The sequence below is a fragment of the Maylandia zebra genome, linkage group LG12, assembly GCF_041146795.1.
Source record: "Maylandia zebra isolate NMK-2024a linkage group LG12, Mzebra_GT3a, whole genome shotgun sequence".
NCBI lineage: Eukaryota > Metazoa > Chordata > Actinopteri > Cichliformes > Cichlidae > Maylandia > Maylandia zebra.
Window position 1 is genome coordinate 22984759 of NC_135178.1, and position 20340 is coordinate 23005098.

The 20340-nt window shown below is 38.0% G+C and overlaps 2 protein-coding genes across 2 annotated transcripts; both read right to left on the reverse strand.

Moving 5' to 3' along the window:
• Positions 1 to 216: 216 nt before the first annotated feature.
• Positions 217 to 9500, reverse strand: opn4xb (opsin 4xb). The gene is made up of 9 exons (XM_004547306.5): positions 8617 to 9500; positions 6779 to 6912; positions 6450 to 6653; positions 6146 to 6317; positions 5058 to 5219; positions 4064 to 4171; positions 3749 to 3920; positions 3373 to 3516; positions 217 to 3205 (listed from the first exon to the last, which is right to left on the reverse strand). The coding sequence occupies exons 1-9, from the start codon at positions 8781 to 8783 to the stop codon at positions 2798 to 2800; spliced, it is 1671 nt and encodes a 556-aa protein (XP_004547363.2). The 5' UTR covers positions 8784 to 9500; the 3' UTR covers positions 217 to 2797.
• Positions 9501 to 12174: 2674 nt separating this feature from the next.
• LOC101485615 (putative defense protein Hdd11) lies at positions 12175 to 16323 on the reverse strand. The gene is made up of 5 exons (XM_024799771.2): positions 16056 to 16323; positions 15464 to 15576; positions 14964 to 15073; positions 12984 to 13048; positions 12175 to 12896 (listed from the first exon to the last, which is right to left on the reverse strand). The coding sequence occupies exons 1-5, from the start codon at positions 16246 to 16248 to the stop codon at positions 12787 to 12789; spliced, it is 591 nt and encodes a 196-aa protein (XP_024655539.1). The 5' UTR covers positions 16249 to 16323; the 3' UTR covers positions 12175 to 12786.
• Positions 16324 to 20340: the final 4017 nt, after the last annotated feature.

Sequence of the window (20340 nt, forward strand, 5' to 3'; positions counted from 1 at the left end):
CTCAGCAAAATATGAACACACTATGTACAGTACTGTTTGTTGAGTGATCCACCCTCCATTTCTTTATATTCTGCTTCCAAGGAGCCAGACTTTTCCATATTTTATGTGATCTTAAGTAATAGTCCTCTTACAATTCTGAAGGCTTTTAAAATTTCTTTTGCATTCATTGTCAGGAATCCATTTTTAAGGAAATAAAAGGTCAATAAAAGGCTGAAGTATGCCTAACTGTAACAGATCCATTTATTCTATTACACTCTGTCTTAAAACCTCCACAACAATCAGGATATTTTATTTAGTTTTCCACTGTACACATTCACAGGTCAGTGTGCAAGCTGTAGACTCTGTGTAATCATTACATGTTGTGTCAGTAAGAGCCCAGTATACCCTGGTTGGGTTACATACAACAGACGGTGAAGTGTTTTGTCACAAAAAAGCAGTTTAAGTAGAGGTTCAACACAGGTTTAATAACTTTATCTACGTGATTTGGTGAATCCAAACACCTTACGAACCGTAAAAGTGCCATAACACTCCCTACCACGACTCTCTTTAACTGTTCACAAATAATAAGACAATAAATACAAATTTTGCAGATGTTATTACAGTAGCACAAAATTAATAGAAAGTGGTAAATAAAATAGCTGAGTTGAGGCATGAAACACACATTATATTATAGTGTTAATAGTTCAAAATACATATTCAACATTATTGTGGGTAAATAAAAAAAGAAGAAGTAATGCTAAAAAGTAAACAAACGCTACTCATTAGAGGGTGTGGTGATGATGCTTTGTTTGCATGATTTCATTTAATTTTGTGTGATTTTTGTCACCACTGGCATAAAAACTGGCACAAAAATTCAAGTGTATTTTAACACATACAATACATTTTGTGGTTCCAAACCAGGCTGAAAAAATACTTTCTTCTTGAAAGCTCAAGGGCATTAAGAGTGCGGTGGATGGGGATCGCTTTCTGTTGTTAGCTGTCAAACTAATATGATAGGAAGTGACACACAGACACATGGAAAAGAATCTCTGAAAATTCAGAGATGTTAGGAATGGTCAGCCTGAGTGTCTGTATCAGATATAACTCTCAATGCTTAATGAATGCTTAATAACAGTGTAGTTAACAACATGTACAATACTTCCCTTCATGTCATCTGGCACTTTCATTTGTTTCAAATCATTTTTAAAGGTAGAACTGTACATATTAGCAGAGCAGAAATAAATTCTGCATTTATTATTATGGTGTAATGTAAAAAAGAAAAAAACCCCACAATAACACAATAACACAAGTGACCTTCAGTGAGATATTGGTGCAGGTGTTTATCTGCGTTTTTCTGCTTGTCCAGATGAGAGCTGCAGCACAAACGTCAGTGTACATTCAGGCTCAACATCAGAACATTTTTTTTACCTTCCTACCGCCACACACTCCTTCTCTAATGAAATGTTAAACTCTGTGGACTTTATAGGCAAACTAAAAGAGATTAAAGTGTTTCATTGATTCAAGTGTTTCTTTCTTGTGTTTCTTTCTTCCTGTCAGACACTGGCAATCAATGATAGTTTATTTGCCATTAAACCTGCTGAAGAAGAAGAAATTTGTCCTTCAAAGGTGTCTTAAAGGGCTGTCATTGAAAGTAGTTTATGATTTGGATGATCGTCAATATTAGTTTTCTGCCTACTAATTCAGGTGTTTTGACTAACACTAAGCTTAGACCAGCTGTTACAGATAATCATCATCACCAGATGCATCAGCTTAAATATATACTCTTTTTATATTGATTCAAATATAAGTGCTTCTCCAGCATGTCCTCATTTTTTTCAAAACAGTTCTATAATTACAAAACCAAAAGATGCACAAGCATCAAATGGCAAAATATACATAAAGCAGCCGTCATATACTTACGTCACATAAATCATGTACTCTCTCTGAGAAATGACGTGTGCCTAAATACTGTATTTAAACATGTATAGAAATATTGCGCCGACAAAATGTTAAAAATGTCATTGTTGTATGAGACACATTTGACCCAGTTTCAGTATTTGAATAATAAAAATGACCTCATTTCACTCTGTTCCAGTGAAAAAGCTCAAGCGGTCCATATGACCTAACGGATTAGTGTTACAACACAAGATGTTGTGCTGTTAAATTCTTTGTGGTAATAAAAGCCAAAAAGAAAACCTACTAAAAACGACTTATTTTGTTCATGTGTGCTGCTTTTCCAAAGCGGACATATAATCAGTGCTCTTGATTTGCTGCCTTGTTGGTTTACATTTTTACACATATTGCCTCGTCCTGAGGAAAGAGGAGGAGGGAACTATTCCTAACGCTTCTCTTCAGTGGCCAGAAGAGAATCAATAATGTTGGCGTAAAGAATGAATTCTGTTTCAGTTCAAAAGTTTGCATCACAGCTGCATGGACCTTTGCTTCAATAGATAAACTTAAATTCAGCCTGTCAAGCTTTAGCCCCAAGCTCTTGAAAATATGTAGTTGCACTTGTCATTTTTGAAAAATCTAATAAAAGCTTGCTGCCCCTTAGGGGTCCTTTGTCCGTGCCAAACTCTGACGAACACTGCACACTGCATACCAGAATCAGCTTATTGTTTCATTTGCCATACAAGTTTTCCTTGTAGAGTCAATTAGTCAATAGAGGGGAGTAGAGGGGCACGCATACATGTAAGAGCTGAATAACTTCTTATGTCTATAGCCAATATGAATGTTGGCCTGTAGCAAAAAGTTTGATGTATATTTTTTTTATTAATCCGGAAACATCCAGTGGAAGTGTAATCAGTAGTCCAGTTGGTCAAGAAAGTAGTTCAAGTGCCTCAAAAACTTCTGATGAAAAGTTTAGGGTGACAAAAACATTGTTCTCCATTGACTCAATGCTGTCTTCTAAGGAGACACTGTCTTGGTTAATGAGGCTGCTTTCAGTGGTGGGACTGATGACGATGATGCGAGGAACACCCTGGGGTGATCTGGGGCCTGTGGGTGGCATTTTTCCAAAATTCAGGCAATCAAAAGAATCGCTCTTGTGGCTGTTCATCCTATCGCAGATTCTTCCTTTCTCGCCACAGGCATCTGAAATCGCACTGGTCAGACTGTGGCTGCGCCTCCTGGTAAGAACTAGGAGGGGGAGAGCGGCGATGGTCAGAGAACTGGAAACCAGCTCGTGATCACAGGCCCTTGATGGTTCACTCATGACAGACGGATGCTGGGAGTGTCAAAAAGTAAACACATACATGAGAAAATCACCTTCAGATCATGGATGTGTGATGTTTTACTACATGCGGGCAAGTAGTGTAAATCGTAGATGAATAAAAGATAACATTGTGAGTTTTCAGATTCACACTTTCACATTTTTCTGCAGTGTTTCCTCACCTTCTCTGCTGTGTGGGTTTTGGTTGTCTTCCGGTCTAACTGTTTTTTACAGGACCTCTTACAGGACTGACTGCGTGATGATATGCTTCTGAAGGAATCGCCTGACCTCCTGCCCAGAGGCTCCATCTCCACATCCCTCAATAACTGCAAGCAAAAAATAATAATAATTAAACTGAGGAAGTTTAGTAGATGCCAAACATTATTCAAAGCTAATATTAGTGCAATTTCCACCTGCATCTTGCTAAGATTATTAATACTTCAAATTTATTAGAATTCATTTTAGATAAGCAGAGAGAGAGATTCAACATAAGAGAAATCTTGTTTGTTCGGGCATTTTAAACAACAGCCAGATAAAATCTACTCTAACCTAACTTACCACGTCAGAGAGGTTGGAGGAGGCAGTAATAAAGTGGGTCCTTGATGCTGACGACTGTCTGCTGATGATTGAGTCTCTGAAAGAGGACTCGCTGATGGAGGATGAGATGCATTCTTTTCGAGGAGTGGGAGACAGAAACCACAGGCAGGGAAATTTCTCTACCAGTGCCATCCTGTACAGTGCAGAACAATGCACTCATTTAGACTCCAGCTTGCTACATGTTGGTAGCATTTCTTCCAAAATAATACATTGGCACTGCACAACACAAGGGGCTTATATGAAACTTTAAAATGAAATTACCGAATCATTATTTACCTGTATTTGTTGTGTATGATAGCATAGATGATAGGATTGTAGATAGTGGAGGCTTTTGCTATTATTGCAGGGACTGTCTTGGAGTATGGCGACAAGATGTTGGCATGGCTGGTTCAGACAAAACAGCAGCGTTTTAAAAAGATGGTTTCGTTTGTTGATGACATCACAGAATCAGAAATGACCGCTGCAAAGATCCAGTTTCTCTTTCGTGTTTTGTAACATAATTAAGGGACATATTTGGTTAGAGATTAACGAACATGTGCCATCTGCTAAAGAGGGTCGCTTAAGTCCATCTGATCATCTTTGCTTGCGCGCGTGCATGTGTGTGTGCACAAGTGTGACTACCTTTCCACTGAATGAGCAGAATGTGATTTCAAAGTTACATAACTAATTGTATGTCCCAGGGTAGACATGTGGTTTACTGAATGTTGTGATAAGCACAGGGCATATGAGCAACTTCACTGTCTGTTGTATGTAACCCAACCAGGGAATACTGGCCTCTTATTGACACAACATTATGTAATGATAAAAATCCAACCACAGAATATAATGAGGCAAACATCATTGAATTATACTGAAGCTTTGTTTGTGATTGCTTATGTGAAGAAATGCCTGAACGTTATATATGGAGAAGATTAATAATTCAGAATAATATTTGCCCAGTTATTAAAATCTTGTGCTTAAAACTGCTCCCATATAGCACACCACCACTGCGTCTCTAGTGAAGTGTTACTTGTTCCCGTTCACCATGTTGTAGATAAGTACATCTGATAGTGAGAGCAGTGAATGTGCCCAATATCATTTTCTCACCAACCATTTTTTACATTATGATGAAGGCCATAACAAAAACAGGCAGTTGTAAACCTGACTTTTTCTGATTTTTCTGACAGGTATGCTTTCAAATGAACAATCTACAAATGCATGAATCTGTTATGTACATTACCAAGGGATAAAAGTACACAATCATCAATATTAACAGATAAAATAATCTTACCCAGACCAAGAAATTAGTGTGACGCAGGCATATGGAGACCAGGAGAGGACGTAGACCACAATTACGACAAAGGCAATTTTTGCCATTTTCCACTCGCTCCTAATAGATTTCTGCTGGATGAGAGTGGATTTTCTCACCTGAGTCCCCAAACGTTCTAGTTCCCTGTAAATAGAGCAGGATGGACAGCGTGGTAAATATATTCATACTATATAGTTCTTCTTTTTAACTTTACATGGCTACTGCTCCATGCTCAATATTATTGCAGAAGATCTTTTAGGAATATCTGCACTGAGGAAAAGACTACAGTATCACATAAATAACCTCAGTTTTCTTTGGGGATGTAACTCTCTCTTTAAGTATTACTACAGTCATCTGAAAGTGCTATTGTTACCACAAATTATAAGTAATAAGCATTTTTTTAAAACCTTCTGATTAATTTCTGAACACAAAATACCTATTTTCTACATTTGTGTTGATAGTGTCTTTAAAAAAATTGCCCACTCAATACACATGCCTTTCTCCCTGAAGCATGAAGTTCACTGCACCTGCTGCTTAGATGGAAATAGCCCTTGGTCATTCCAGGTCAATAACACAAGCAATTGTTATGTTTAAAAACACAATGGATGCCTCTTTTGAACTAAAAGGAGGTAGATAATGAGGTAAAACATGTGTTTTGAATCCAAATTAACTGTCCTCCAACACTACAGTGTGTAAGACTGAGGTTATCTTGAAGTATTTCCACATTTTATTGAAAACACGGTTGTATCTTATCATAAATTCCTTTTCTGAGTATCTTTCCAGCTTAGGTGGAGGAGCAGTGCACTATATGCTTTAGGAATAGGCTTGTGCATTTACAAACACAAGATATAATAATAAGATACAAAATACTAAGTGTATCAGGAGCACACGCAACATCAGAATTCACCAAAGAACTCATAAGAACATAATAATTAAACTAAAAGAAGTAAGTAGTTCATGCACAGTTAGTCCCTGCATTGTTTTTTCTCTGTAAGACTGGATGTTGCACAGAATCTAATATTATAAATATACAAGCACGCAGCATATTAAACACACAAGATCTGTAATACCTCCCAGTTTTCCTTATAGACAGAAACATTAGAAGATAGCAGTAAAGGATGATTCCCAGTGGGATAAAGAAGACAAAACAGCACAGCATCATTGTGTAGCTCCTACTGGCTGTCGTGTACGTAACATAATCCCACGTACAAGATGTCATGAGGCCCTCTGGGATATAGGAGCCTAGAAGTGAAAATAAAATATGTCAAAATCACAGAAAGCAGTAGTTTTCAGTAATCATAATAAAATAGTTAAACACTAGTCTGGACTTGTGTTTACTAGAAGTAAAAAGACATGCAGTTTGAGGAGACTCACTCCAGCCAACTAGAGGCGCTAGACTCCATGCCAAAGAGTAAAGCCAGACCACGAGAATGGCAAGAGTGGTTCTTCTTTTCGAGCTCCAGTGGATGGCCCTCAGAGGCTTGGTGATAACTAGATAGCGTTCAATCGAGATGGCCAGCAGGTTTATCATTGAGGAAATGCCAAACAGGGCACCACAGAATGCATACATCTTACATCCTGCAAGAAACAGCACATCGACAACCTGAATGTAAAAATTTGTAAACAAAAATATGACTTTAACACACACACACACACACACACACACACTTCACTTTGTATCAGAACACAAAGGAGACAATTACCCATCTCTCCAAATACCCATTCCTTGTAGAGGCAGTTGATGAAGAAGATGGGGGACTGCGTAAAAGCCATGAGGAAGTCGCTGACTGCCAAGTTCATGATTAAGTAGTTTGGCAAGTTACGAAGTTTCTTGCTGCTGCAAAGCACACAAACATACAGAATGTATGGAAAATCGTATGTTATACAGCACAGTGGCATTAAAAATGACAACATTAATCATTCTGAGGCTTTCTCGCAGTGATCAGAAAGCTAAAATAAAGTCCTCAAATACAGCAGTCATCTTTGAGACTGTTTAATGTGTTTTGATTAGTATAATCCCTCAGATGACTAAAATGACAATAATTTTGTAATTTCATCGTCTAATTATTATACATATATACTCATTTTTGAAAAACACTGTTTGAGTCATACTTAAAATTAAATCAATGCAGATTCTTTTGGTTCAAATGGTATTTGAATCCAATTTCTGCAACTGCAAGTCCACATTTTAACTGGTTAAATTCTCTTTCAAAGGTCAACTTAGAAGAGGTGCAGGATGAGGATCTCACCAAACCATAGGAAATTCATTATCCTGAATTATTTTTGTTTATTTATTTATATTTTTGGCAGGTCCAAAACACTGAAAACATTTGCCTACTCCACATGTATTTCCTTTGCATGTAAAGCTCAATATAATATAATTAAATAATTTTACGGTTTAATGGTCAATATTGATCAGAGACAAGCTCTTTGTTAAACTATTCGACCATGTGTGAACTGGTATACTTGTATTCAAGCTTGATTACCCAGGATATTGACCTGCTGTCTTCTTCCGTCACAGCTTTTTGTTCCTGTTTATCCTGAATTTAACTTTTTTCCTGCAGTTTTAATGAAACGTATTCCACCCAATTTGTTTGAGTCGATGCCTTTGCAAACAATACTGTATTATTGAAGAATATTGAACGTGTGCGTGAATATTATAAAGCATTTCCCCAAAAATCAGCATATTGATTGCGATTTCATTCAAGCTCTAGGTGTGTGTTTGTGTGTGTGGGTGTGCGAGTTGTGTGTTTCCTGGAACCCATAACATCATGCGCATTTCTGATTCACTAAACACAAATTATGAGAGCAACACAATGGAAAATCCATCTAATCTGTCTGTGATGATGGACAGAGGAGTATGAAAGCTTGTGACAATCCCCAGAACAGCAGCACCACTCACACACACTGACCCAGTTTTTGAGTACCATTTAACTTAAATGGTACTCTGAATTACACAACACATAACACATTCTTCCATCCTTGACTTCTAAAAGAAAGTTTACAGTTGTGATGTTACGAGACTGATCCATCAGTGGCATGCAACCTTAACAGGTGTCATTTACTTTTGACTTGTTGCATTACATGGCAGTAAATGGTATTACATAGCAGTGTGGATTTCATGGTTGACTTGAACTCCATGGTACATTGGATTCTAATTTCAATGCCATGTATATTTATGCAACCATTAATCTATTTTCAGGTATTTGTGCACGCAGCATTTAATTATTGATTTTTCAAAAAACATTTTTTAATTTGATGCTACTTAGCTAAGATTACCTTCTGGACACTGTGATGCAAAGATTACTTTTACTTGTAATCACTAACTTGTTTGATGCACTGTCAAAACCCCTTAACCTTTATTGTTTTGCTTCATAAGTACAGATAAAGAAACAAAGAGTATAGTATAATAGAGTTCATACGAGAGATCATCACATCTTGCACACTGTAAATGGTAAAAGCTCAGATTATCTACAAAAAAAGGGATATGCACAATTATTAAAAACAAAAATCTAAATAAACAAGCCAGTTTTATACCTACCTGTAGAAGGCAAACATAACCAGAGAATTTCCAGTGATGCCCAGTGCCCCAATGATGAAGACAAATGAAGCCACAATGTAGTGAACATGATCAGGCACGTCCACCTTGTTGAAGAAGCTTCTCTGGCTGTGTGCTTTCTCTGGCTCCATGCTCTCAGTGGACCACATGGTTCAAACACCTCATCAGAACTGTCAGTCTGGCGGGCTGGGCTACATCTACTAGTTTGTAACTAACTTGACTTTGCTCATGCTGAACATCCATAGTTGTAGCATGTGCACAAAATGAAACACCGGAGAAGTATACAGAGGTTTGATTAATTTTAACTTTGCTGCATGTTTTCAACACCTCCCATTGTATACGAAGCACTAAATCAGAGGAAGTAGGTGATCCCCACTTTGTGAAATGCTGAATCTAACTAAGTGCATATGATTCGTTTAGGAGAGAAAGCTGGAAGAGCTGCACAGTATGATACAGTTACACTACCAATCTGGAAAGATTTACAAAAAAATATCTGCAATAAAATATAAAGCACTGAAAATATAACACCTCCTCTTCTACTTCTTTGTCCAGTGGTATATGATGCAAGGTGTCCATATCCTTTCAGATGTTGTCTCCAAATGTACTTTCTGTTATTTACTGCAGGTTTGTGTCTTTCAAAATTGTGTCTTTCACCTGTTGTATCCAAGTATTTCCTGTTGTTGTAGCAAGCTGCCGATATTCTTGTTAAATCCCACAGTTGTTTTGCTTTCAGTGTTAGCCTGCAGCGTCTTCAGCCTTCGCACCAGCTGTCCACCAAGATCTGAATCAGTAGCCTGTCTCTCATTATCTTGTGAACTAGTGATTTCTAACCTCTCATCTCTCTCTAAATGTGCCTCTCCCTCACTGTCCCATGGAGCTTTGTGTTGCTCTCTCAACCTTTCCCTTGTCATACTCTCTCTCTCTCTCTCTCTCTCTCTCTCTCTCTCTCTCTCTCTCTCCTCTTTCTCACATGCCCTACCCGTCCTGAATGTAATATGGCCCAGCCCTGAGCGCTATCCCTTTAACCACCAGCTTCTTACATAACAAACATATCGAATACTTGCACCAAAAGCCATTTGAGCTCGGAAATGCATCGGACATTGCAAACTAGATGAGAGCACAGTGCATGTAACATTTCACAACCATTGATTCCAGCTAGTACTGCAAGTCATTAGAAACCATTACTATGCAGAATAGTCTATCCGTATTTAAATGCATGCGAGTAGTCACGCAAGCTCAATACTGACGTGCGTGTGTTTATCCAAATGATGCATGCTCTGCAGTGACCTCATTGTGTGATTTTACAGAGTCTGGCATGCACAGGCTCTGTAGGATCACTCACAGAATTAAACTAATAGGCATCTCCCTTGACCAATGAGCACAACATGAAGGCTATTGAAGACAAAATCACAGACCTTCAAATATTTATACCTCCAGTTAAGCTCTACAGGTTACTAATTTGAAGAAATGTTGGCAATTCATTCCAGTCATTAAACAAGGCACACTGCTACTGCTCAGTTATTGCGTATCACTGAGAAAGACTGCAGATTGTCAGCGAGAAAGTCTTAACTTCACATGGTGTTCAGTTCATCAGATCAGTTTGATGGAGCAAATAGGGACTGTGCATTCTTGAGTGCCAGAAGTACACAGGTATGAAGAGACCATCAGATGGTTATTGCTTTTTATGGTGCTGAACGTACTGCTAAAAGAAGAGGAAGGGCAAAGAGGGAGGTGAAGAATGTAGAGCTTAGACAGAGATGTCAACTAAGCCCTTACTGCAAGGGGTAGTCTTAATCTGCACTCTGTGCATGCATGTGGATCAGTGTTTGATCTGCATACAATAGGAACTTATATGTGTGTGTCTGTTGTTGTTGCGCATGCCCATGTGCCTGCATTCATATCTGGCTATATAGGCATCTATATGTATTTGTGAATACATATACTGCATGCCATGACCTAAACATGGCAGAGGTTATCAGCACGTACCGTTGTCTGCCCTCTTGACTCCACTGCTATAACATAATTGTTTGCACATCAACACAATACGGACACGCAGTTTAAAATATCTCTTACTACTACTACAATTTACTATTACTTTAGATTTACATATATTTTGTATATACTGGGTTTTGGGATTTCTGACCCCAAATAATCTGTAAACAAATACAAATAGAGACAAAATACTGGATTTTAACTGTAGATGAATAAACCTGCATACCAAACCTGCAATAAAACTGCACGTTGTGCTATTTTGAAAAGCGAAAAACTTGTTAAAAAATAAAGAAATGCTGTACAAGATACTGTACAATAAAAAGAGTAAATAGATATTTAATTAGTGGAGTGGTCTGTTAAATACACATTGAGGAGAACAAGAGAGAGAGTGAGTGAGAGAGAGAGAGAGAGAGAGAGAGAGAGAGAGAGAGAGAGAGAGAGAGAGAGAGAGAGATTCAGAACAACTATTTCAGGGCAGTTTTGGAAGATGATCTTCATAATGGCTGCTGTATATGGAGAATCTCTGTTTCAAAATACCATTTGGACAAATGACCTTGTCGTGATTGAATAAAGATCAGTGGTGTGGACTATTTAGAGTGTGATCTGGACAATGGAAGACTATTGAACCAGCTGGTAGCACTGGTGCTCAATTCCTAAGCTTGTATCTCCTGTTAAAGATATAGCCGGTTTTTGGCTCAGAGGGGAAGAGACTAATTATTATTGAGTTGTGCTGACGCTCTGATCACGGCTCCAACCTCAGGCACATGAGTCAGCTGGAGTTCAATACTTCACGACATAAAGGCAAATAGGTTATGGTAGAGAGTAAAAAAGAAAAAAGCATCAGGAACAGGGTAACCATCAGGTCTATTACTCTGTCCCAGTGTTCCTGCTTAAAACATGGATACTGGAACGATCTTAATCAGCTGGGAGCTTTGACCTATTACATGATTACATACTTTTTTCTTATCTATTTATTAATTTATGTTTTTGCTGCTGGTTTCTACATCTGAATATTAAGGATTTTTCTTCTCTACAAAGACAACTCATTTAAATGCTAATTATGTTCTAAACATAAACACAGTGCTAAACATTGTTTTTTAAATATGCATGTGATTAATCAACAGCAATATTAGAATTGTAAATGCTGATAGTGAGATGTGTGCTTCCATAGATATTATATTCAAACAGTAAATGTTATTTAACATTTAACATTTATTCACCCCAACACAGGACTGGTTCAAGTACACAAATAGGAATCAATGATATCATATAAGGCTTGACATGTGAGCCGTGTGTAATGCATGTCTTAAGCCCCTTTAGTGTGCTAGCTAGCTGCTGCAGTACTGGAAATCTAAGTTATAGATCAAACCATGTGAAAAAAGCAGGTCATAACAAGCTCTTCAATGAGTGGAATGAATTTCGATCAATAACAAACCACAGCAGCTGAACTCTATGCCGCTCTCTCTCTCACTCTCTCTAACACTCTGTCTTTTCCTCTTTTCATCACTCTGCTTGTATTTTTTTTCTTGCAATAAAAATAACACAACACACTTTAATGTAGCATTTTATTATCTGTAATGGGTGGTTCGGTAAATATGCATACATGCAATTAGGATACACAAGATATGGGAAGAGAATCAAAGTCTAGTGACAGAAAACAAAAGCAATGACAGAGTGAGCAACAAACATATATATATATATATAGACGTGTTCGTTGAGTACAATGAGGGAATAGGCGTGAATTATACTTGCTTTAAAATTCCTTATTCAATAATAAAGTATTAATAGAAGAGGGACTGACTCAGTACAGTCATATCTTGGCATATTCATACCTTAGTCTTGAAACCCTTTAATGCATTTTTGGAGGGGTGACTTTTCTTTTATAGATTTATATTAAATGTGACAGAACACACCGAATAAAAGCTGGGAACGAGATGAAACAAGGCATTTGCAATGAAGGTGTATCTATCATTTATGTCTATGACAGATAAGCCCTGTAGATATAGGTCAGTTGATATATGATCAAGCGTGGGGGCTGCATTAATATATATGAGCTACATAGCTAAAGAAAAATTCACTGAGATGTGATATGTAGCTATAGGACTGCAAAATGCTTTATTATATACATATAACAAGAAGACTGCAGTACATATTTTATATTCATGCCAGTATGTTTAAAATCAGAAAACATATCACTAAGGGAAGCAGAGGTTTGCCTTCAGCCATTCCAGCGCTGGCACCTACTGCCAGATCAAGACCGCCTGTTTTTCCTGAGAAGCAGAAGACCGATAAGGAACGAGTATCACAAACATTTGTCTCTTTGCATTTATTTTGATTTGTCACCAGGCTGTACCTACCTCTGGTCAGATCCATGGACCTTATGTTAACCCAGAAGACTGTGCGTTGCTGAGCTACGGTGGCCCTGCAAAACCACAGAAGTAACACTGCAGTTGGTTTATTTCAAAAGCTTCAGTTTCTAAAGACAAACCAATACTGAACAGCCTAATATATATATATATATATATATATATATATATATATATATATATATATATATATATATATATATATATATATATATATATATATATATATATATATATATATATATGTGTGTGTGTGTGTGTGTGTGTGTCAGTAATTTGCACCAGAGGTACACTTCAACTGTGAGAGACAGAATGTGAAAAAAAAAAAAAAATCCATGAATCCACATGGTAGGATTTGTAAAGAATTTATTCGTAAATCAGGGTGGAAAATAAGTATTTGGTCAATAACAAAAATACAACTCAATACTTTGTAACATAACCTTTGTTGGCAATAACAGAGGTCAAACGTTTACTATAGGTCTTTACCAGGTTTGCACACACAGTAGCTGGTATTTTGGCCCATTCCTCCATGCAGATCTTCTCGAGAGCAGTGATGTTTTGGGGCTGTCGCCGAGCAACACGGACTTTCAACTCCCGCCACAGATTTTCTATGGGGTTGAGGTCTGGAGACTGGCTAGGTCACTCCAGGACTTTCAAATGCTTCTTACGGAGCCACTCCTTTGTTGCCCGGGCGGTGTGTTTTGGATCATTGTCATGTTGGAAGACCCAGCCTCGTTTCTTCTTCAGAGTTCTCACTGATGGAAGGAGGTTTTGGCTCAAAATCTCACGATACATGGCCCCATTCATTCTGTCCTTAACACGGATCAGTCGTCCTGTCCCCTTGGCAGAAAAACAGCCCCATAGCATGAGGTTTCCACCCCCATGCTTCACAGTAGGTATGGTGTTCTTGGGATGCAACTCAGTATTCTTCTTCCTCCAAACACGACGAGTTGAGTTTATACCAAAAAGTTCTACTTTGGTTTCATCTGACCACATGACATTCTCCCAATCCTCTGCTGTATCATCCATGTGCTCTCTGGCAAACTTCAGACGGGCCTGGACATGCACTGGCTTCAGCAGCGGAACACGTCTGGCACTGCGGGATTTGATTCCCTGCCGTTGTAGTGTGTTACTGATGGTGACCTTTGTTACTTTGGTCCCAGCTCTCTGCAGGTCATTCACCAGGTCCCCCCGTGTGGTTCTGGGATCTTTGCTCACCGTTCTCATGATCATTTTGACCCCACGGGATGAGATCTTGCGTGGAGCCCCAGATCGAGGGAGATTATCAGTGGTCTTGCATGTCTTCCATTTTGATGATTGCTCCCACAGTTGATTTTTTCACACCAAGCTGCTTGCCTATTGTAGATTCACTCTTCCCAGTCTGGTGCAGGTCTACAATACTTTTCCTGGCGTCCTTCGAAAGCTCTTTGGTCTTGGCCATGGCGGAGTTTGGAGTGTTTGAGGCTGTGGACAGGTGTCTTTTATACAGATGATGAGTTCAAACAGGTGCCATTCATACAGGTAACGAGTGGGGGACAGAAAAGCTTCTTACAGAAGACGTTACAGCTCTGTGAGAGCCAGAGATTTTCCTTGTTTGAGGTGACCAAATACTTATTTTCCACCCTGATTTACGAATAAATTCTTTACAAATCCTACCATGTGAATTCATGGATTTTTTTTTCACATTCTGTCTCTCACAGTTGAAGTGTACCTCTGGTGCAAATTACTGACGTCTGTCATCATTTTAAGTGGGGGAACTTGCACAATCGGTGGCTGACTAAATACTTTTTTGCCCCACTGTATATATATATATATATATATATATATATATATATATATATATATATATATCCAAATTGTGCTATATATATATATATATATATATATATATATATATATATATATATATATATATATATATAGCACAATTTGGATCTACACAGAAAACCTAACAAAGTATATTTGTCTTACATGAAGTAGACAGGACCTTCACAGTTAGGCGGTATCCAGCTGTACACAGTGCTGTTGCCCTTGAGATTGGTGTTGGAGTGAGTGACAGCACCTCGAGGATTATGCGCGCACTGTGAACAATAATCGGAAATTGCTGTTAATTCTACTCTGCTGATTTATATCCATATATTCTCTTCTAATCAAATGCAGTGTTATGTCCCCAGTCACCAGTCTATCATGGGGCGAGCAGAAAAGGAGAAACAGACAACCATTCATGCTCACAATCCCATTCAATCCAATCCAGTCATCCCACAGTCCAATGTTTTTGGACTATGGGAGGACCCACACAGGCATGGGGAGAAACTCCACAGAGAAAGGCCCCAGTTGGCTAGTAGATTCAAACCTAGAACCTATCCACTGTTTCTTGGGAACAATCTTATTTATTGTACTTTTGGCATCTTTAACAACATTATGACCATTTGCAGCTCAGGTTTCAACATAGGCTTAACTGAAAAATGCACCTGAAGGAATTTAGTGTCTGGAGGAGGGCGCTGCCACGTCCCCACAGCGTTGAGGCCTCCACCTATTCGAGCTTCCAGAAGCACTCCTCTGTATTTTGGTCCAACGATGGTCACTGCAGTTAGCACAACAAAGACCTCAGTGTTTATATATATAAAATAAACAGTAGTTTATCATTTCAAATGTAATATTTAGATCAATAATGGATAATGGATAAACTCTTTATATATGTATATATAAAAAAAAAAAACATCCAGCACGCCCCTGCGGGCGGTTTATCCTTCAAGCTCGGGTCCTCTACCAGAGGCCTGGGAGCTTGAGGGTCCTGCGCAGTATCTTAGCTGTTCCCAGGACTGCACTCTTCTGGACAGAGATCTCCGATGTTATTCCCGGGATGTGCTGGAGCCACTCGCCTAGCTTGGGCGTCACTGCACCTAGTGCTCCGATTACCACGGGGACCACCGTTACCTTCACCTTCCACATCCTCTCGAGCTCTTCTCTGAGCCCTTGGTATTTCTCCAGCTTCTCGTGTTGCTTCAGACTTATACAAAAAAAAAGTATGTTCATCTGTAGAAGAAGTGAAGAGCATCTTACCTGTAATGGGCTTCCCTGGCTGAAACACCCTGGCATTGGTGAGAATAGTGTAGGGTGCTGGTGAAGGCTGAGGCAGCACCCCAGAGTGACGAGGTAACATATCCTCACAGGCACCGGAGGGAGCACCGTTGGGATAGCCGTTAATAAAACAGAACATCTGGAGTATGAGCAACCCAGGCCAAAGGAGCTCCATCAGGCTGAATGAGGAGCAATCACTGTGCAAGCAAAACTATGAAGCAAGCAGTGTGTGATTATACCCTGGAAGGAGTCAGGGGATGGAGTCAGAAATACTCCCGCTGAGTCACGCAACCGAAAAAATTACATTTTCTGCAGCTATTACTTACTTAATCATGCTCTCTCTCACAAAGCTCACATGATTTCTTGAAAAGATCTTGCGATATTTCTGCAATTAAAGGCAGAAAAAATTTTCTGCTCTCAAATACACAAAACTTTTGAGTGCTTTTTTCTCTCTTTTTATCTCTGTCATTTTTATTTTTATATATATATATACATATATATATAATTGAAATAATCATAAAGTTTGGTGGTTTATAAATAACAGTGGCACACTACTGCGCTGGTTAGTACTTAATACTTATGACAGTAGGAGAAGAGTGAAAGAGGCAAACAAGAGCATGTATGTTGATACTCTGCGGTTAGAAACCTCGTCCTACTTAGGAAACATGCCCCATACTTATTTATTTTTTTGAGGTGAGCGATTCAGAAGAAAACGGGCTAAAAGTCAAAAAACAAACAAACTCGCTCCCCAAACCCCTCAAAGCTTCACAAAGACAGCAACAGTCATGGATTTCCTTGCTTGAATTAAACCCCAATGAATATTTATAACATTTATGAGGGCCAATATTCTACCACTCAAACTGGGATAGTTTTTCATTTGTAATAATAAAAGTTTAATGTACTCTTCTATGTGTACATAAAAAAAGCGCTTTGGGTTTCACACTTTCCTGAGAACATCTTATTCCACTATATGTGCTCACTGACCTTCTCACCTGCTTAAATTTACATTTTACTTGGTCAAGATGAGCTTGTTTAACATTAATAATGAGATTAAACATTTAAAAATGTATTAATTTAAGAAGTGTTTTAGTCTAATCTCTCTTTTTTTGGCTGACTCACTTCTTGTTTAATGATAATGTTTTTTTGTTTTTTCATTTTTCACCCGACTAATGCATTGCTGATGTGTGTGTAATAAGGTATTAATGTCAAATGCAACATTGTGCTGCAGTAGTTTAGTTAATCTTTTAACTAAACTATATAACTATTAACTATATAAATGAAATAAAATGTAAAATAAAGTTGAGTTTAATTGAATTGAATGGGTTTATAATGCTTCTAGGGTGTGATATAACTTGTTATGGTATATTCAAGTCAGTGAAATACATTCGGGTAAGGTGACCATTGTAATTACAGCATCAATAAAAAGTGATGTGCAGTGTAATCAGATAAAACCAAATTACAGCCCATCATTTATCATTCCTGTTCTCAGAACTGAATTGAATTTGGCAGCTTTAAGCTAATCGTCCACTGGTTACCTTTGACCGCACATTGTGATAAGATGCCTGAATATGATGTGGTGTCTAATGGCTTTATCTAAATTAAAGGCCTCTCTGGATACACTACAGGGTTTTATGTAAGTTTCATAAAAGAATATTGCCCTGGAAAGATTGAAGTTACAGACCTTTGACATAAAATGAGGCCAGAAGAACAGCAGTAAAAGAAAAGCAGTAAAATGCAACCTAAAATAATTTGGTACTTATGTGTCTTCTGATTTCCACCAGCGTAAAATAAATAATAATAATAATAATGGATTGCATTTTATATAGCTCTTTTTCGGGACCCCTCAAAGCGCTTTACAATACCACTATTCATTCACTCTCACAGTCATACACTGGTGAAGCCACATGCATGAAGGAAAGTCAGCTGTTGGTAAGCTTACATCCCACAGAATTTAAGCAAGAAAATGCCCCTCAGTTAGTGAGTCGAAATAAACAATGATAAGGAGACGGTCATTACAAAATCTGGATACAGCTGAGTCTATGGTAGATGCATCTAATTCTGCCATATGGGGTGTTCTAACTTTAGGCAAACCAAAACAGACAAACATATGTTGTGTTTAGCTTGTTGTATTACAGCTTAGAAAAATGGTCCAAACTGCCGTATTTTCAAAGCACAATAGAACCACATCATGGCCACACGGACATCACATAATGGGTTGAATGTCCTGAAATGTAACGTCAAACACTAGTGTTGCTTGTGATTGAAAAGAACCTCCAGAAAAGGGTAATAATCACATGCTTTGAAAATACAAAAACATATTTTCTTGTGTGCACCACTCGTCTACCAAGCGTTGTGTGTATTTCTCACAGTCTTTGTTGTGGCTTCACAAGCTTTCCGCATAGATAGATTGCGTCTAAAATTACCCATGAGTAGTTTGGTCACAGAAGTATGGTTACAACCAAGCAAGACTGTCTCTGTATGTGTATATATATATATATATATATATATATAAATCCTAATTGTTGTTGTTTTAATGTACTTTATACTAGAAACCAAATGGCAATGAAATGTTTATCTTAGAATAAGCCTCCCTTAACGTAGCAGGTGAGGCATTCTCTCCTCTAAAAAAAACCACACAGCATGTTTAACTGAACTTTTATTTACAAGGCTAGATGACACAGATCATATGAAAAACAAAAACTGAAAAGCTGCCGATTCACCTCCGTGCTCGCTGTACACATCTGTGAGCAGACTGCAGTCTGATTTCTTTCAAGACATTAAAACGATTTATTTCCCCACGTTTGAAACAGAATTGCTTCGTTGCACAGTGTAGAAGTGCTATTTTTCCCTCTTACTTTAAAACTGGATCTTGACCTGATTAGACTTTTAAGTGGTACAGGAAAAAAAAGCAACATATCAATCCTGTTTGGATGTTACCTTTTGTTTTTAAAGGGTTAAATGGATTAGCAACTCAATATTTTAAGGATTTGTTTAACTATACAGCTCTCTTCTAGGTCTCTGAGGTCATTCTTTCAGCAGCTTCTCTTTAGGACATCCCGAGTGCCTACAGTGGTGATTCAAGTGTTCATTGGGGCCCTAGTCAAAAATGAACAGAAGTCCCTCCAACCAGCATTAATCACCATTATGTTATAAAATAATTTGGTACCACCAACCACAATGATTGTTCTATAAAATGAGAGTTAAAACATTATAAAACTAGCTAATTAATGTTAAATGTCAGAGTAAACAAAATAAAAAAAATGTGATGGAATTCCTAATGGAAGATTAATTATTCAAGTGGCTCTGACTATTTCAGACCAGAGTTGCAGCATTTAGTTTTTTTAGCATTGTATATTATCTGCTCCACTTAACATTGTCTTGCTTTTTTTTTTTATAATCCACTTAGTTTTATTTTCTTCTTTTCACTTCCAGAATAATAACACATTTTAATCAGGTTTGTTTAAACAGAATCTTGCACCACTTGCAAGGGGAGTGAGTGGAATTTGATGGGAGCACCTTACAGAGATCAGGTCACTCCCGCTGTCAGTGCAACCCACTGCTGCAGTCTTACCTTTGTCAGTGGCTTACTGGAAGCTCAGGATCCTCCAAGCAGTTGCCTACCTTCCCTGGTGGCAGGTCTTTTGCTCTTCCTGTGCAGTACTGTCTCTATTTGTAACACATATTGTTTTTTAGGTCAAATAGTAATTGAAGCTGACTGCAGGTCAGCTTCAATTACTGCAGAAAACAGTCAATTCTACAGTCATTGGTCAGCTTGTATTTTTTGTTAATGTGATAAGTTATTCATCAAGAATGTTTAAGAATGTGAAACTGAGGAGGGGGTTGTAATATACGAATTATGAATATTGAATTGTACTGAAGGAATGGTTTGAATTGCCATGGGTTTTTTTAGGTTTCTGTGTGCACAAAGTTAAATTGAAAGCTTTTTCTCACTTTTTTGTACAATAGCTTCTGGTACTGTTTCTCGGTTTCTGGACTTCTCTTGAAAATGAGTAGCACCCTAAACCATGTTTATATGAATCGGTGGTGTCTTGGAAGTCTATGTAGGCTGGGAACAACTGTGGATATGGCACACATAATAATGAATGAAAGACTTAAGTTATTCATTCATCCGTGTTTTCAATCATATAAATGCAGACTAATGAAGTACACGTACAACGCGATCAAATAACAAGCACAGTAGCCAGCACAAGATGGTTTGTACAGTGTATCATTATAAAAAGAAGTCCATTTCCCAAATAAAATGTCA

What these genes read in the sequence shown, in the direction of transcription:
- opn4xb (XM_004547306.5), bottom strand. Translation starts at nt 8,783, where the DNA reads ATGTGGTCCACTGAGAGCATGGAGCCAGAGAAAGCACACAGCCAGAGA. An exon ending in ATGGGTATTTGGAGAGATGG is followed by an intron (nt 6,654 to 6,778) that starts GTAATTGTCTCC and finishes TGTTTCTTGCAG; the next exon opens with GATGTAAGATGTATGCATTC. An exon ending in TCTATAAGGAAAACTGGGAG is followed by an intron (nt 5,220 to 6,145) that starts GTATTACAGATC and finishes CTCTATTTACAG; the next exon opens with GGAACTAGAACGTTTGGGGA.
- LOC101485615 (XM_024799771.2), bottom strand. Translation starts at nt 16,248, where the DNA reads ATGGAGCTCCTTTGGCCTGGGTTGCTCATACTCCAGATGTTCTGTTTT. An exon ending in GAAGGTCCTGTCTACTTCAT is followed by an intron (nt 13,049 to 14,963) that starts GTAAGACAAATA and finishes GTGGTTTTGCAG; the next exon opens with GGCCACCGTAGCTCAGCAAC. An exon ending in GTCCATGGATCTGACCAGAG is followed by an intron (nt 12,897 to 12,983) that starts GTAGGTACAGCC and finishes TCTGCTTCTCAG; the next exon opens with GAAAAACAGGCGGTCTTGAT.